We start from the raw sequence: 19,024 nt of genomic DNA on the forward strand, positions 1-19,024 counted from the left end.
AAACACTTATCCTATCCTGTCTTGATTACTGCATCAGCCTCCTTGCTGATCCCTGGCTCCTGTCTCTTCCTACTCCAGTCCATACTTCACTCTGCTGCCTGAGCCATTTTTCTACAAAACCATTCAGTTCATGTTTCCCACCTTGTGTTTATGGTATTTAAGTGCTTAAAATGTCAGGCACTGTACTAAGCACTGGGTAAATCCAAGCTAATTGGGTTGTACACAGTCCATGTCCCATATGGGGCTCACGGTTTTAATCCCGGCTCTGCCATATGTCTGCTCTGTGACCATGGACAAGTCACTTAACTTCCCTGGGCCTCATCTACCTCATCTGTAAAATGGGGATTAAGCTTGTGAGCTCCATGTAGGACAAGGGACTGTGCCCCACCTGCTTAATTTGTATCAACCCCAGTACAGAGAACAGTGCGTAGCACTTGGTAAGCACCTAACAAGTACCATTATTATTTTACTGATGAGGTAGCTGAGGCACAGAGAAGTTAAGTGATTTGCCCCAGATCACACAGCAGACAAGTGGCAGAGCCATGGATTAGAACCCAAGTCCTTAGAACCCCACAACTCAAGAACCTCCACTGATTGTCCATTCACTTTCTCATCAAACTCGTTACAACTGGTTTTAAAGTAGTCACCTTGCCCCTTCTTCCGTTACCCCACTGATTTCGTACAACCCAGCCCACATACTTCACTCCTAATGCCAGCCTACTTAATGAACCTCATTCTAGTTTATCTCACTGCCGACCCCTAACCCACATTGTTTCTCTAAGCTGGAACTCCCTCACCCTTAATATCCAACAGACGATTAACCTCCCTACCTCTGAAGCCTTATTAAAAGCTCATTTCCCCCCTTTCCTATTCCCTATGTCACCTTTACACTTGGTTTTGCGCCCTTTCGTCCCACAGCACTTTTGTATATTTCTGTAATTTAGTTATATTAATGTCTGTTTCTTCTAGTCTGTAAACCTTTTGTGGTCAGGGAAAGTGGTTGCTAACTTCGTTATCTTGTACTCTTCCATTCAGTACAATGTACTGCACACAGTAATTGCTCGATAAATATTATTGATAGCTAAGGAGGGATACAAAAGGGGAAATACTGAATACGTGGGGATGGGGCGTGGAGCTGAGTTTAAGTACCTAGGAAATTATTTTCAGCCGTTTTTACTGAATTATTCATTCACCTTCTTAGAGGGAAGCAGTATGGCGTAGTGGAAAGAGCACAGGCCTGAGAGTCAAAGGACCTGGGTTCTAATCCTGATTTTGCCACTTACCTGCTGGGTGACCTTGAGCAAATCACTTAAGCTTTTATGGCTCAGTTTCCTCATCTGCAGAATGGTGATTCAGTACTTGTTTTCCCAGCTACTTACTGTAAGGCCCAAGTGGGGCTTGATTATCTTGTATCCACACCAGTGCTTAGTAAAGTACCTGGCACATATTAAGAGCTTAACAAATACTGCAGTTATTATTGTCATTAGTATTATTATTGTTAGAACTACTCATCTTTAATATTAAGAAGTACATGAAAACTATTTGCCACAACTTCTATGGAACAGGGTGTTAGCTTTAGGTTGACTGTCTAATTCTTTTTAAATGTTAATTTTGAATAATTCTTGTACATTCAGTTTAGCATCTAAAATATGAAAATTTGAAAGCTGCTCTTAGAAATCATCTACTTTTAATATTCATTTTAAAGATAAGCCAAACTTTTCAAAAGTATTCATTAGAAACCACAAATAGAATTGTTAACAATAGATCTTCACATTGCCAAAACATTTTAGGTTGGGGCTATTACTTTTACTTGTGAACATAGGGAATTTGCTTTTTATTTAGTTTTCTGAAAGGATAAGCAGCAACAGAGGTAGGCATCCTGAAGTTTCATATGTGTGTATAAAGCCTAATGCTACTCTGAGCATTGTTAGGTATTGCCAGTTTACCTTTAAAATTGGCAATCATTCATATTTGAGTAAAGTCCATTTTTAAGTGCAACTATAATGGTTATCATTAGCAGGTTGAAATCATCTTGAAATCAGAGTAGTCATTGGCTTAAATATTAAATTGCATGGTGTTTTTTTTTTCTCCAGGAAGATGAAAAATTTCTGACAGATTTGTTTGCACAACTAACAGATGAAGCTACAGATGAGGAAAAGAGACAGGAATTGGTAAGAATTTGTACACATTTGGACTAAGAATAAGTAGAATAAATTACCAATAACCTACAATTCAAATTCACTGGTAACTTTTCTGTTTCAGGTAAATTTCCTAAAAGAGTTCTGTGCATTTTCTCAAACATTACAACCTCAAAACAGAGATTCATTTTTCAAGACATTGTCAAATATGGGCATATTACCAGCTCTAGAAGTCATTCTTGTAAGTCTTTTGAAAATTCTTCTTTATTAAAGATTGAGTACTAAAGACATTTTCTAATTAAAAATTATGAAGTAATTATATTTAAAATGGCCTGAGGATAAGGTAGAAAGTTGGATTTCTGAAAATGTAAGGATTGGATATTTTTATATATCTGAGTATATTGAAACCATTCATTTTAATAGGTTTCCTGGAAGCAAAATTGAGTAAAGCTTGCATTTTAATGCCAATTTTTTGACCTAGAAAGTCTTTGTTGGAGATTGTAGCCCAGTGTTACAATCTGTTTAACAGATTATAGAATCTGTTAAATTTTTGAAACTCAAAAAGGACGCTTGATTCTTAGTACAGTAGTCACGGTCAACAATGTAGTTAGTGAGGGGACCAAAAAATCAAATTGCAAAATTTTTAATCAGTCATATATATTGAGCACTTACTATGTGCAGAGCACTGTATTAAGCATCTAGGAGAATGCAGTATAAAGAGTTGGTAGAAAGTTGGCTATAATCCAAATAACATGGAAGGATCCATACAGATAGAAATGGATTATTTTTCCTAAGGTGTATTTCCCCTAATGTTGATGTTTCTGTTGATAGATTTGATTGGGCTTAAGGGCCTGTCATTCAAAAGTGTTCATTAGATAGAAAAGTGTTTTTTAATCTACAGGGTATGGATGACGCCCAGGTGCGAAGTGCTGCTACTGATATATTCTCATACTTGGTTGAATATAATCCGTCCATGGTACGAGAGTTTGTCATGCAGGAGGCTCAACAGAATGATGATGTAAGTAAGAAGTTAACAGAGCAAAAAATAACCAACAAGGTAAATATTTATTGGCACTAATAGTAATTATATCTTCTTGAGGGGCTTTAACTGTCATATTTGCTTGAGGATAGAGCTTTAAAGTGTGTTGCTTTTAAAGGGAAAGGGAGAAGTATAGAAACATCAACATTTTGTAAAATTGTGTCAGTATTTCCAGTTCATCCAGTTTATCTCGCCTAACTCAAGTTTTCTTTCTGGGCATCTGGTACAGCACATGTGGTTACATTTATTAATTCCTTCAGGGCTTGTGTAGTTTTAAGTCCTCAAAAGAATTTTTTTTAAGATTGAGGTAACTTTAATACTAACCTAGAAGACAATAGGTCTGAATTTGTCTATCCCTTGTCCGCCTTTATTTAACTTATCTTGGGCCAGTGGTCTAATCAGTTGATCCCTTAATATTGCCATGAGAAATTGTGGGGTTACCCAAGATTTTTACTTGAGATCAAAGAAGTGCAAAATGTACATTTTTGGGGGGAAAGCCCTTTTTTTTTTTTATAAAGCCCTCTTCCTAACTAAAGAGAGATGAAATAATGAATTTTGAAAATATTCACTAGGTCTCAATCTCTCAAAATCCAAACTATCAGTTAAATGTAATTTTATGTAATAAAGCTCCCCTATTTGGGTTGATATGTCAAACAGCCAGTAGAAGTAATCATTCTAGCAAAAAAAAAAGGGTAAAAATAATTATTTTACTTGTTCAGCATTTATTCTGTGCCATGCACTGGAGAATGTTAGATAATCAGGTTGGATGTAATACTTGTTCCACATGGGCCTTGTAGTCTAAGTAGGAGACAGTAGGATTTAACCCCTGTTTTACAGATGAGGAAACTGGCACAGAGAAGTTTAGTAGGTTTCCTAAGATCACACAACAGAAAAGTGATAGAGCTAGGATTAGAACCCAGGTTTTCTCTCAGACCCCTGCTTTTTCCACTAGGCCATGCTGCTGCTTTGGAAAACCGTACTTTCTGGCACTGAGTGTTTAAATAATTTAAGTAAAAGAATAGCTAAGTGTGTATTTTAGATATATTTAGTACTTTTGTTCCCTTTAGGGTAATTTTTAATTATTTGGGCATATGTAATTTTTATTTTTAGTGGCAAAACTCATTTAATCTTTTTAAAAGATCTATAATGTTCTGTTATATATTAAAGTGTTTAAAATTTTGGACTTCAGCATTTGGACTTCATTTTTAAATTAAAGCAGTGACATTTAGGAAATAACTTCGAGCAAATTCAATTATTGATATTGGTTAGGGTGTTCCAAACCGTCCATTTGAGGCCACACTACAAGAGGGGAAAATGTGGGTTCTGCCAGCAAATTCCATCTCCAGAGTGGGTGTTCTGGAATGTCCCTTCCATGTTTCTCCTCCTTCCCTCATCCCATTCTTGATCACGGTGATTCCCAGCTCCATCCTTGACAAAGCAGGTGTCCTCCCAGTGCATCCAGCACCGTTTAAACAAGAGGAGGAGGGACATGTGATTTAATCTCTTGCCAATAAATGACATCAGAAGCTCTTTGTAAGTCATGGGCACTCAGTGAATGTGGTGAAAGAAGGGTCCCTTTTCCTCCAGCTTTCCCCACCCCAAGCCCCTAGAGCCTTTATCCCATCTTCAGCAAAGTAATGAAAGGGAGAGAGGTACACACTCGGGGGCGGGTGTCACCTAGACTTCCCAGGTCACTGTAAGTGGCTGCTTCCGCTTTCCTGTGGTTGGACATGCTAGCTTGAGTTTTTATTTCATCTATCAAGCAGCCAATTCCTTTTAAATTAAAAGAAACTGCATCCATAATTGATAAAATGTGGGACAGTGGTCTTCCTGGTGGCCAAAAGCTAATTGTGCAAGTAGGCTAGTAGAGATTGTAGCATACCATCTTCTGCTCTTCTTCCACATTGATCGCATCTCTGACCCTCTGGGCCATCTAGAGCCCATCTTTCCCCTCTGTAATTTGTCTTGGGCCCCCTACCAAGCTCTGCCAAAGGATAGGGAAGCAATTCCTTACTCATTCCTTCATAAATGAACCACAAGGCAAACATTTACATATTTATATATACTAGGACCTCAAACCAGCTTTGTATGGCACTTAGATGCTGAAAGAAGCAATTGTGTCCCTAAAACATCTTGGATCTTTTAAGGACTTAAACTACAAACTACACCCTTGACATAACCGATTAAAGTTCTTAAGTGAACATCTGTTAGCAGTATTTAAAATGTGCTATAATTAAGGGTAATTGTCTAATAATGCTGTAACAATGGAAAATAATGTTAATCTTGCTGCTGGCTTTCCTCACACTATAATAAATTCCCCTCCCCCCCTTTTGTATCTTTTTTTTTTTCATCAGGATATTCTACTCATTAACCTCATAATAGAACACATGATTTGTGATACAGATCCTGAACTTGGAGGAGCTGTCCAGCTTATGGGTCTGCTTCGAACTTTAGTTGACCCAGAAAACATGCTAGCCACTGCCAATGTAAGGATTGGGTGTTTTGTTCTGTTTTTTCCCCCACCCTCATAGTTTTCCAATTCCCAGCCTCGAAATCTTATCATGTTATTAGCTGTGTATAAAGAATTCATGGAAAATGTTTCTGATCCCTTAGAAAACTGAGAAGACAGAATTTCTGGGTTTCTTCTACAAACACTGTATGCATGTGCTCACTGCCCCTTTACTGGCAAATACCACTGAAGAGAAACCTAGTAAAGGTAAGAGAATTTAGATTGACAATTAAATTTAATGTTCTAAATGTCCGAGACCGGGTTTAGTCTATGTAACTGAAAGCTACTTTTGAGTGTTATTTTTGAAATTTATTTTTCAAAAGGTGCCATTGAATTTATAAGAAATGCAGTATGCATCTAAAAACATACAAAGGACTTTCAGGGTGAATCAGGGTCACCCTGAGGAAGTGGAATATAAGGCACTTTTGAGGAAGAAGAACAATTATATCTGATTGTATCATCCTTTTATAACCTAGAGTTACATTTCTCTATAATTGGCAGGGACTGGAGAGTTTGAGTGGTGCCGTACAAACCACAACCACTGTAATCCATTCCTCCACGCAGGTGCTTGATGGGAGAATCCATCACTTTGTCTTTTGAATCAGCTTACTCAACTTCTAATAACCATCATAGATCCTCTATTCATCCAGGTTGTATTTTAACGTTTCTTGATGTATAAATCTCAACTTTGGTGTTTAAAATTTGGGCACATTATTCCCATCTCATTAGCTGCGAAATTCATAATTTCCACCCCTCAGTCTCCCGTAGTGCTCTGAAACCAAGATGCCTGCTTTTTTACTTTTGAGGTAAGTTTGAATGTTTGAGTGGGAGAATGAAGAACAGTGATCATGCAAATGCAAGTAGTGAAAAGACTGAACACTCCCTTGGAAGCTATGTAATGTCTGTTCAGGACATTGAAAATGGTAAAACTTAAGATGGCACATTTTATCTTTTATTTTTAAATTACAGTATCAAGATTGGTTTTTATGAATTTTAAAATTTTGACTGTTATGGCTCTGCAAAATATTTTTTCCATTCAGGAGTGTTTCTCTTCAGTCCACTGTTTGGCTTTGGTTTAATAAGAACTTGTTGTTGTTATGTCATTATAAGATCTTACTACTTTTGTAATATTTTGAAGGAGTGGCAAAGAGCTGTTGAGTCTTGTTTGAGCAGACATCGGACTAACTTCTCTTTGGCCCTTTTTCCACTCTTCAGAGGGGAAAGCAGAGTGGATAATGATGGCAGAGACAGCTAACTCATGCACAGAAGCTCTTAGTCAGTATCAGTAGTACGTACTGAGGACCTACTGTATGCACAGCAATGTGACGTAGGTATTCGAGTCATTTGCCCACAGAGAGCATACCAATCCTTGGGAGAAGACAATAGATGTAAGCTGACAGATAAATGAGTGAATAGATTTAAATAATAACCCCAAATAACAAACAGATGTATATTTGAGTGCTAACGTGGTTGATGGTTGGCATGATTTAGAAGGTGGAGGAGATGAATTGGGGAGTTTCTCATAGGCGCCATTATTTGGGGAGTCTAATTTTTCCCCCGTTTCTGTAGCAAATTCCAAGTTTACTTGTGCTTGACTGAAAGTTTATAGTTGATTTTGAAATTAATTGCAGAACTGATTTTTGTCTTGCTTTATTTGTATTAAGATGAAGCTAGCCTTAAAAACTGCTGAAAACAGTTTCAAAGTCATTTTTTATAGTATGTATGCCTTTTTGATAATTCTGTCCATTTGTTTTAGATGACTTTCAGACAGCCCAATTACTGGCACTTATTTTGGAACTGTTAACATTTTGTGTGGAACATCATACTTACCACATAAAGAACTATATTATTAATAAGGATATCCTTCGAAGAGTTTTAGTTCTGATGACCTCAAAGCATGCTTTCTTGGCATTATGTAAGTGTTTGCGTCTGGTAGAATAAATTAGTAAATATGAAGATTGTTAGTTCATTTAAATCTTGGAGTTTAAAACAAAGGTTTTAAAGCATGAACCAATGCAAAAAGTACATATCTGATTCCTCTGTCATTATATACCATCTTAGTAACCTCTTTCATGGTATTCCCTGTGTGAGTTCAATAACTGGACATGAGAGGTGCTTAATATTTGTGGGTTGGGTTCATTGGCAGTTTTTGCTTCAGAATCAATCTATCAGTTCTTAAAGGTAGCTTATTGGAGTTGAGTATATGTGTGGTAGATCTGGGAGTTGAGCATATGGTGATAATTATGGTATTTTCTAATTGCTTACTTTGTGCCAGGCACTGTACTAAGTGCTGGAGTGGATACAAGGAAATTGGTTTGGACACAGTCTCTGTCCCATATGGGGCTCATAGTCTCAATCCCCATTTTTCAGATGAGGTAACTGAGGCCCAAAGTGAAGTGACTTGCCCAAGTCACACAGCAGACGAGTGGTGGAGCCAGAATTAGAACTCGCTCCCAGGCCCGAGCTCTATCTGCTACACCACACTGCTTCCCATATATATATATATATCATAGATCTGGAAGTGAATTAAACTAATTGGTTTATGGGCAATTGAACTAATGTATGGCTTTACCAGTCCTTGACACATAGTAAGCTCTTAACAAATACCATCATTGTTGGGGGATTGAGTGATGCCTAGGACCATCCATTCTTAAGCACTAAATAACAATTAGCTAATTGTGGGTATGTACTTTTATTATTATAAACTGAAAAATGAAACACATAAAATTCCAGATTTTTCCATTAAAATGTTTAGAGGTTTCAAATACTTATTTGCTATTCTTGAACTTATTTTTTTTTTCCCAAATGCTTTTATGGCCACTGTGAAACTCAAATTCAAGAATATACCATCAAATTAGGGCTACATCATATCGATGTGTCTTGACATATTTTTGCAATGATGGCAATTAGCCAGATTCATTAACCTAGAAATATAAATAAGCTTTTATGCTTCAGTGCATACGCAATAGTAGTGGAGTTGTTGATTCCTCTCCTCGCTCTTTCTTGAGTGCCAGCCTCAAAACTTTATTTTTTGTACCGTGAATCCTGAAAATGAGATACTCATAGTTGATTTTCCTTTCTTTTTGCTTAAGGAAAGGGTTAAAATGTAATAAGCTGTTCATGGGTTGGGCGGGGAGGAAGAGTGGGCATGCTTGAGGGTGAGACACAAATATTTTTGATTTTTTGTTTCCAGACTGTCATCGGAGAGGGATTTAGAATAACATTGGCAAGGAGCAGGAATTAGGTTGAACTAAATACCGTTTGGGGAAACACATATGTAAACAGTGATATTAAACTATATTTTCACGGCTCAAACCTGGCTCTTTCACTGCAACAGTTCTTTGTCAGTTCTGAAGAACGTGGAAAGTTGTGCAAGGGTTAAAAAATAAACTGCTGAAGAAATAGTTCAGTTTATTACTGTATATTTAAACAACGTAGAGTTTCATTAGATCACCTTATTAAGCCTCATATCTATGAGGTCTGGGGCATGTTTTTATTCATTTTGTAGATACTAATACTAACAGATTCAGGTTTATCCCATGTAGTCACACAGCAAGGAATAATCTAATCTACAACATTCTAGCTTCTAGATCACTTGTGCATTTTGATCATCTAAAACTGAGTGACTTTAATATATAGTGATCCAGGTGACTAGGGATTCTAGCATGGGCTTAAGTTTCATGGCTGGTCCTGATGTGAGTCCAGTGAGCACTTACCTTTAATAGGAAAATGGGATCTTGGCTTCTGTCACAGAACTGGCTGCTCCCCCAAACAATCTCCCCTTCAAAAAATGGACTTAATTAGGCCCAAATCTGTACAAGCACTTTAAAGTATCCCAAAAAAGTTAATCAGAATTCCTAGTATAGCAGCATGCAGTGAATTCTGAAATACTTAATCCCTTGCAGAGGTTGAAACAACTCGTGCATGCCACTGCATGCCCTAGAATGTATTGCTGAGTGTCCCACTGTATTAAAAGTTCAGGTTAGTTCCCTTGTGTTTCCCTAAAGGAACCATATGCATCTAGCCCAGAGGTAAGTCTGATTAGGAGGGCAGGGGAGCCAAGTTCAGCCATAACCTCACTGGGTTTTTGTCCTATTGGGGATTTTGTTTTTTTCCCAACGCAGCCCACAGATTGTTCGGGTTCAAAGCAAGTGAGCTGGCCCAAACCTTTTAAGTCTCTGTGTGGCCATCTTCATTTAACCCGGTAGCTCTCGGAGGTCTAGAGGTCTCTCCAAAACCGCTTTGAAAACTGTCCTATCTGTTTGCTATTTGGATATCGGGTGCAAGCATTATTTGTCGGTGTTCTGGCACCAACATAGGTGATGGGGATGGAGCTAGCATTAGAATCACTTTCTCCCTGCACAGTAAGAATCAGTGTTCTCCCCCAGTAGGAATGCCAGCGGTTAGACAGCAGAGGTGCCACCCATTTGATGGGGATCAGCACCTCACACGAACTCAGGGTTTGGAGGGGAAAAGGCTTTAGAATGCAGGTGAGGTATAATACTTTGCTGTCCCAAGAACTAGATGTGCTTGCACTTTATCCACCAGGGTTAAATGGCCTGCGGAGTTCAGAACTATTAGTGCATTGTGGAATATAAGGAAATCCTAAGACTGCCCCTGTAATGTTTAGAACTACACAATAAATTATTATCTATTATTATTAATTTTATTTTTATTAGTTTCTGCCTGAGCCAGAACAGTATCTTACTGAGTAATATTCATTTTAGTGTCTCACGTTGGGCCACACAGAAACCTACATCCTTTGAGATGGTCTCAAGTGTGAGACATGCAAATAAAAGCACTGTAAAATCTCACATTGCTATTTTGGGAAGATAGTACTTCATCAAGTTTATACTTACTGATCACACAGAACAGTGCATCTCCCTGTATTTCTATTGTTTAAATTGTCTACTGATTCACCATGCTTATTTATGTTTTTTGAAAATATCCAATAGTTAGCTAAACACAAAAAACAAAAATGCAGTTACTAATCTAGAAGCGATTTTGAAAGTTCCCTACCCAGAGTGTGTTTATCTTTGTAAGATACACTCTTGAATACGTTTTTATTGTGGAAGCAGTTTATAATCACCTGTACCTAATTTGGCATTCACTTGTGGACCTCTTTTCTGCCAACGGAAGAAAAATTGAGCTGCTTTACTCCTCTGCCTTCCCACCCAGAAACCGTGTCAGCATGGTTACCTGGCTACCTGCTCATGAAGGACTTGATTAATAGCAAATTGGCAATTTAACGAGCCACTTCCATGATCTCCAAAGAATTCAAAATACAAATACAATATTTAATCTTGCCAACCGAAGACGATGTGACTGCATGAAGTGAGTATGCTTTTTTGAACTGTTTACAATAACTGGGGCATTAACTTACTGATGATGATTTCAGTTTAGGTAAATAGGCTTTCTGTCTTGAAGTCTAGCTGTAAGGAGTATATTCACATCTTGATGAATGGTGACTTAAGGAACTCCCCATACCTCAAGATTTGAATATGCCTCAATCTGTAAGTTAAAGCCTAATTAATTGTAAAAGGAAAACTAGAAAAAAAAAATTAAAAAGCATACTCGCTGAGATTAGCATAGAGGACCACATTTTCAGTACCGTCCTCTAAATTTGTTTCTAAATTGTGGGAAGGCAAATATTTGGGCATGCACTATTGTGGATTGAAAAAAATGCCACCATCAAATCTGTTAAATCATTATATCCAAATTTGGGGATGGGCACATACATTTTGATGCAAAATACTGTGCACCGAGCAACTTCCGTGGGGTGAAGTTGAAGCTATATAGAACTTTGGCCTGGAGAGTCCAAACACAAGGAGAATATCAAATTAGGCAGTTTTCTAGTCTTAAAATATGAGCGAAATAATATTACATTTAGAATCTGGCTTTGAGACTAGGTAGCACAGTAGGGTTTCAGCACAGTTACTATGAGTATGAGTGATGTTTGTTATATTTTCAAAATTTTTTCCTAGATCTTGCTCAGCAGTTTCAGGGCAAACATTTGCTGCTCTGAAAGAGCCCTAGGTTTGGATTGCCTTAATTTAAAATAACACAGTGTTTCCCCCATAAACAAGAAAAGGTGTCATTCACAAGGAAAAACTGGCTGCTTGAGCCAGGACTATTTTTTTAAGGCCTTTTGGGTGAGAAATGTTAGCACTGCGCTCGAAATAAATTTATTGCCTGAAGTTAACGTTCATTTTTCAGCTTTCTTATCTGAGTCTAAAACGGGACCATGTGGCTTTAAAAGATACTGCCTCTATGTTGCAGGTGCCCTTCGTTTTAAGAGAAAGATTATTGGGTTGAAAGATGAATTCTACAACCGCTACATAATGAAAAGTTTTTTATTTGAACCAGTGGTCAAAGCATTTCTCAACAACGGATCCCGCTACAATCTGATGAACTCTGCCATTATAGAGATGTTTGAATTTATTAGAGTGGTGGGTCTTAATTTTTTTCAGTTGAACATTTAGATTTGACAGTTTGGAAAAGCCTGAAAAGTTTATTTGATTAAATGAATTGGCTTGTTGGGCTGGTCACTTTTCCTCATATGAAAGTCGTAGTAATGGGCTTGAAAAAACTCAACTTCTGCTATATACAATTTGGAATTCTTCCTGTGCAAGGTAATCTTACCTGACCTGTGGCTTTTAGTTCATTTTGTGAGAATGAGAACAAATCATTGATTTGTTGGTAATAACTTTAAGGCAGTAGAAAACCAACAAGAGAAATCCAGCGATTGACTTGTTCAGTTAATCGTTTTTCATTTTCTAACGTATTTATGGCTCTTGTAGTCTCCATTTTTGCACAATGAGCCTAGTTATTCTGATATGCCTCAGCCCTAAAATTTCAGTCTGTTTCTTTTTGGGCTTTAAGAAAAAATGTTAATCTCTTTTTAAGTTTTACTGAATATGGATTTGTGAAATTATTGTTCCCCTGTTAAATAACAGAAGTGATCAAAATTGCTCAAATTAAAGCGTGTTGGAAATATGAACTATCCTATTAAAGCATTTGAAATCATTTCATTTTCGAACTGTGGATACTAATGTAATAAGTTTGTCCTATAGAAATGTTTCTCCTCTTGGTTTACGGTTGAAATTTTTTATTTGTAGGAAGATATAAAATCATTAACAGCTCATGTAATTGATAATTACTGGAAAGCACTGGAAGATGTAGATTACGTGCAGACATTCAAAGGACTGAAACTGAGATTTGAGCAACAAAGGGAGAGGCAAGATAATCCCAAACTTGACAGGTGAACACATTTAAAACTACTCAGAGTTTCTTCAGTACTTTTGGGGGAACAAACTTCCCACTTTGAGGGCATAAGCAAATATTCTCATGACAAGATCTTTGTGGTAACACATCCAGATCTGAACATTGATATTCTGGTCCAGATGCCTAGAACAATGCTAAATAAATACTTAGCGTCCATGCTCAGTAAATACTTAATAATAATAAATACTTACTGGCTGATGGAAAAAGAACTACCATCCATGAAGCTGGTTCAGCCACAGCACAGCCACTACTTGGGTGGGAGGTGCGGACAGTTAGGTAGCAATTAAATTCTAGTGAGCATCTTCTAATAGTTTTGGGGTACACCTTTCCTACCCCTTCTCCACTGGGAGATTCATTCAATTGTATTTATTGAGCGCTTATTGTGTGCAGAGCACTGTACTAAGCACTTGGGAAGTACAAGTTGGCAACATATAGAGACGGTCCCTACCCAACAGTGGGCTCACAGTCTAGAGAAGCAGTGTGGCTCAATGGAAAGAGTGTGGGCTTGGGAGTCAGAGGCCATGGGTTCGAGTTCCGCCTCCCCCACATGTCTGCTGTGTGACCTTGGGCAAGTCACTTCACTTCTTTGTACCTCAGTTCCCTCATCTGTAAAATGGGGGTTAAGACTGTGAGCCCCACATGGGACAACCTCATCTCCTTGTGTTCCCCCCAGCGCTTAGAACAGTGCTTTGCACATAGTAAGCGCTTAACAAATACCAACATTATTATTATTAGAAGAGTAGTCTAGAGTGGGAGTGGAAGAGTGGGAGATGAGAGTAGTCACAGTGCATTGGGCCCAAGGAATACTAGTTCTATTTGGGATTTATTCAACTTAGATATGCAACAGGCTGAATGTTAAAACTGCGTTGTCGGAAATTTTTTTTAAAAATTGGTAATGTAGTTTTCATATATCAAGATTAAAATAATCATTCTAAAATACTGTAGTATACATTGAGAGAAGCAGCATGGCTTAATGGAAATACCCGGGCCTGGGAATCAGAGGACCTGGGTTTTAATACCAGTTCTGCTACTTTTCAGGGCTGAAAAGTGGCAGAGCTGGGATTAAAACCCAGGTCCTGTGACCTTGGGCAAGTCACTTCACTTCTCTGTGCCTCAGTTCCCTGATCTGCAGAGTGGGGATTCAATACCTCTTTTCCCTCCTGCTTAGATTGTGAGTCCCATGTGGGATCTGATTATTTTGAATCTACCCCAGCACTTAGTACAGTGCTTGGCACGTAGTAAGCACTTTATAAATACTATTATTATTATTATTATTATTCTGCCTTAATATGAGAGAGGTTCTTAGTGAACCTGGCTTCTAAGAATGACTCCATTGTGGTACACAGCCCTCTCTTCCAGCATACATCATCTTCCAGGCAGATGTGTATTTTCAGAAGTTTACCTAATTCCCTAATGTTGTTCTCTCTAGGACGTGTGATGAAAAAAGTACATTTTGGAAGAACTAAATATACTTCATTAACTAAACGTGAATGGCCTTAACATGGTCTCTAAATTCCAAAAACTAATAGAACATAGAGCACCAAAAGTTACTAAGTAGTTGACACAAAGCGGTAGAGTTCTGATAATGTTCAGCTAGTCAGATGAAAAAGGAGTAAATTTTTATGCATGAATTAAGGGAAAGATATATTATGTTTTGTAGGCCTTTCTGACCACATTTCTCTAGGATTTAAAAACTTTGGTCAAAATTATCCCACATAAGTTATTTTGTATAGTCTTAAACTTTTTCTTTTTTTTTTTTTTTTTAGCATGCGTTCCATCCTGAGGAACCATAGATATCGAAGAGATGCAAGAACACTAGAAGATGAGGAAGAAATGTGGTTCAACACAGATGAAGATGACATGGAAGATGGAGAAGCTGTGGTTCCTCCGTCTGATAATAAAACTAAAAATGATGATGACATAATGGACCCAATCAGTAAATTCATGGAGAGGAAGAAATGTGAGTTTTTTGGATAAGCATGGGAAGGAGTATGTACAAATCAGACGAATGAAAAGGTTGAGAGAGAGAGAGAGAGCGCATGCACAGTATGCTCAGATCTCTTTAAAAACCATCACCAACCCTTAATTATAGCTGGCACTGTAATTAACAACCATAGGAACTTACAACTACAGTATTTAGAAATTGCAATCTATAATTGGCTAAGTTTGAGGTTAAAAGAAGGGGGAGGCCGGGGGAAGTACCTAAAAAATGTCAGCCTCTGCCATAAAATCCAGTAGACAGTGCTATTCAGTTTTTATTTACTGTCCTATCGATTCCATTCTCCAGTGTCTCCTACATTAGGCATTCATGTTAAAAGACAGTAATTACATTTCTGAAAACCCTCATGCTGTCAAAAAATGATGTTGGGCCAGTCATGGGGCCTCCCCACTCCTCAAAAACGTCTAGTGGCTGCCCATCCACCTGCATATAAAAAAAAAACTCTTTACCATCAGCTTTAAAGCATTCAAATCAGCTCTCCTCCTCCTACCATACCTCAGTGATCTACTGAAGTACTCAGCCTGCACACAACGCTCCTGTAATGCCGTCCTACTCAGTGTCACCTGTTGTACCACCAGCCTCTTGCCCACATCTTCCTTCTGGCCTGGAATTCTTTCCTCCTTCATATTTGACAGACCACTGTTCTCCCTATCTCTAGAGCACAACTAAAATCACATCTACTCTGAGACCTTCCCCGACTAAATCCTCATTTCTCCACCTTATTTACCCTTTTCTTTGTCGCCTACGCTCTTGGGTATGTATCCCATAAGTACTTTGATACCCCACCCCGGCCCCATAGCATTATGTACACATCCTTTTACTCTGCCATTTCCCCTATTATAATTTAAAGTTTGTCTCCCCTCTAAACTGTAAGCTCCTTGAGAGCAGAGGTTGTCTACAGACTGTTTGTACTCTTCCAAGCAGTACAATGCTCTGCAAACGGTAAACCCCCAACAACAATAATAACAATAATGATGGTATTAAGCGTTTACTATTTGCCAGGCACTGTACTGGGGTGGATATGAGCAAATCAGGTGGAAACAGTCCCTGTCCCACGTGGGCTCACAACAGTCTTAATCCCCATTTTACAGATGAGGGAACTGAGTGAAATGACTTCCCCAAGGTCACACAGCAGACAAGTGGTGGAACCAGGATTAGAACCCATGAGCTTCTGACTCTCAGGCCCATGCGCTATCCACTGCACAATGCTGCTTCTCAATAAGTATAATGAATGTGATTAATGGCTCAAGCAATTGAAGTGGTACAGGCTTCTGTCATCCTGGCCGAAATTGAAGAAGGCTGAGGAAGTCAGCCAATTTCAAATGTGCCTTACTATCTGTCACTTCATTAACACTATGCTAGGAACCAATTTGCAAAATTTTAGTTCATTTTTCAGAAAGCAGTGGTAAGTGTTGGAGTTGGTTCCTTGTGCAGTGCTGCTAAGCTACTGTTGGTGTTGTCTTGCATCCTTTAGAATCACGCTTCAAGAGGCAACCTTCAGAGCTGTCACATTATAGCCATTTCACCGTCAGGTTATGTAGCGCTCTGTTTCCCAGTTCATCCTTTGTGTTATATCCAAATTGTGCTCTAAAGCAAGACTGCCTAGATTCTGTTTTCTGTGAAAAGAGGTCAAGTCAATCAGTGGTATTAATTGAGCACTTACTTTGTGCCGAGCACTGCACTAAGTGCTTGGCAATGTATAGTATGACAGAATTAGCAGACACACTTCCAGCCAATAACAAGCTTACAGTTAAAAATACGTGGGGTGATTCCTATTTACTGAAAGTTGTTTTCTCTTCAGTGAAAGAAAGCGAAGAAAAGGAGGTCCTGCTGAAAACAAATCTCTCTGGTCGTCAGAGCCCAAGTTTCAAGCTTTCCCTTTCAAGTGGGACAAAGACTAATCTTACCAGCCAGTCATCTGCAACTAACTTGCCTGGATCTCCAGGATCGCCTGGGTCTCCAGGATCACCCGGATCTCCTGGATCTGTTTCTAAAAGCACATCTCAGACGGCAGCTATTACTACTAAGGTATTTTTCACCTGGCAGACCTGCATGACCGGGCTTAACCTCCCCACCTGCCACCCCGCCACCCAAAACAAAGGCTTGACAGAGAGCAGAATACAAGAGATGGGCAAGAAAACAGGGCCTACAGGGAACAACTTTCTTCTGTGTTAGATACACTCTATTAGGGAGTTTTGTGCATGTGTAGAAGGATTTCATCATTAGTAATGTCATCTTCAGTTTAAAACAATTGGTTTTCATTTGCAGTTGTGATACCTCTAAGGGAGATGTGAAAAAATCAATAGTTGCCTTTCTTCCTACAAGGAGATTTTTGACTATGAAAACCACTTTTTCAACAATTTGTGTTTATTTTTAGGGAGGACTGGTGGGACTTGTGGATTATCCTGACGATGATGAAGAGGATGATGAAGATGAAGATAAGGAAGAAACTCTATCGTTGTCAAAGAAAGCAAAGCTTGAGTCATAATGGCAACTGCCTAGATCAGTACCTGTTGAAAAAGAAAAACATTTTTTTTTCTCCCTCACACCCCCTAAAAAAAATCCACAACAAAGCAGCGGTCTTTTGTGATGACTGACCCAGATCAGCCTTATGCATTTGGCTTTCTGCTAATCAAGTGCCAATTCAATGGAGCAGAAGGAGGGGGAAATTAAACATTTAGGGGAAAGACTTATGCCTTTGAGCTCTCCAGCTTGGACCACACATTGCCCTTTTCTCAGGGAAGGAAATGGAAAAAAATTAAGCCAACAGGGCAGGAGTTTGTAAGTGGAACTCTGGATTGGCTGGTCAGTTGCTACAATCAGAACATGCTTTCTTGGACCATGTATGAGACTACGAAGAATGGGCTTTTCTGCCACAATTCTTCACAAGTTGAGAATGCCAGCAGTTTCTTTATATAAATGTATATATAAAGAGACCTGCCTTTGAAATCATACATTCTGAACATTTTAGTCAAGCTACAACAGGTTTTAAAAACCTCTGTGGGGGAGGGGCCGAATAGAAAGTTTCCTCTTTTTTATCTGTTCCCTTTGCCCTTGAAACTGCAGATTTTTTTAATTTTTTTTTTTAAAGTAGGGGTATGTTCCCTACTTGATTAAAGATTGAGTGGAATTCTAGGTGTGGTCGTTTGTGTCATAATTTTTTTTTTGGTTTCTCTTTTGGGTTTTGTTTTTGTTGAGTTATTTTGCTCCCCTGAGTGTATGCTTAGTTGTTGAGTATATATTTGGGACCATTAAAATTTTTTTGATGTAATATAATCTAACTTGTGCTGGTACCTGTTTCATCCTGTGTAGTTTTGTTCTCCATCACAGTTCTTAATCTGTTTAGGATTTTATGGAAAATGGTATAGTTTTTATTGACAAAAGCAAAGTAATCTTGCATTAGTGTGCATACAAAAGCAATACTATTTTGTGACTAAGTATTTTATATTAAAATTTACATCAGCAACTGTCTTGAGAAACAATTCAGGGAAATAGGGTGGAATTTTAAAAATTCAAACAGTTTTGTTAAACCTAGAAAGTGAATGAGTATTCCAAAGAGATCCTGAAATTTCTTATCTGGAAAGAATGACGGTACACTTATAAATCAAAATTTACGATGGGTAATTTAAGAGTAACACATTTGAGTTTTGAAAAATAAAGTGAAAATTCAGAATAATGGTATTAGTTGTATTTTTTAAACCTCTTTCTTTGGAATACCAGTTTGAGATGTAGGAGATGGTTCCAAATTTCCTTTAACTAGAATGACATCAGTTTTAATAATTCCGTTAAAGCAAGTTTAGCAAACTAGCCATTATCATTCACTTCCCCCTGTTTGCCAAGTTCTGATATATTCATTTTTGAATAAAATTAAATGCTGAACTATCCATTGCACACACCCCTTTTTTTTAATTAAAGATCTTTTAGCTCTAGAACCCACAGAAGGAGATAACAGTTCGTAGTAATGAAGAAAGTACTGAGTTGAGCGTGACTACTTTGATCTTCCTGGCACTATCTTGGCTTCCTTTTGGTTTATCCTTCTGAGCTTCATTCATAAA

At 38.1% G+C, this 19,024-nt stretch overlaps 1 protein-coding gene across 2 annotated transcripts in view; it reads left to right on the forward strand.

The window, feature by feature from the left end:
- The window catches only part of PPP4R3A (protein phosphatase 4 regulatory subunit 3A), a 45,290-nt gene extending 26,645 nt beyond the window's left edge, over positions 1-18,645 (forward strand). Inside the window, exons 5-15 of one of the 2 annotated variants that reach the window (XM_038755437.1) lie at positions 2,094-2,171; positions 2,263-2,379; positions 3,040-3,195; positions 5,532-5,663; positions 5,791-5,893; positions 7,443-7,601; positions 11,966-12,135; positions 12,805-12,947; positions 14,737-14,930; positions 16,771-16,997; positions 17,347-18,645. In XM_038755437.1, the coding sequence (XP_038611365.1) occupies positions 2,094-2,171; positions 2,263-2,379; positions 3,040-3,195; positions 5,532-5,663; positions 5,791-5,893; positions 7,443-7,601; positions 11,966-12,135; positions 12,805-12,947; positions 14,737-14,930; positions 16,771-16,997; positions 17,347-17,457 (1,590 nt within the window). In that variant the 3' untranslated portion in view covers positions 17,458-18,645. The remainder of the gene's footprint in view (positions 1-2,093; positions 2,172-2,262; positions 2,380-3,039; positions 3,196-5,531; positions 5,664-5,790; positions 5,894-7,442; positions 7,602-11,965; positions 12,136-12,804; positions 12,948-14,736; positions 14,931-16,770; positions 16,998-17,346) is intronic. The other variant, XM_038755473.1, reaches the window with a different exon arrangement.
- The last annotated feature ends 379 nt before the right edge of the window (positions 18,646-19,024 follow it).

Source organism: Tachyglossus aculeatus, chromosome 1 (genome assembly GCF_015852505.1).
Source record: "Tachyglossus aculeatus isolate mTacAcu1 chromosome 1, mTacAcu1.pri, whole genome shotgun sequence".
NCBI classification, from domain to species: domain Eukaryota; kingdom Metazoa; phylum Chordata; class Mammalia; order Monotremata; family Tachyglossidae; genus Tachyglossus; species Tachyglossus aculeatus.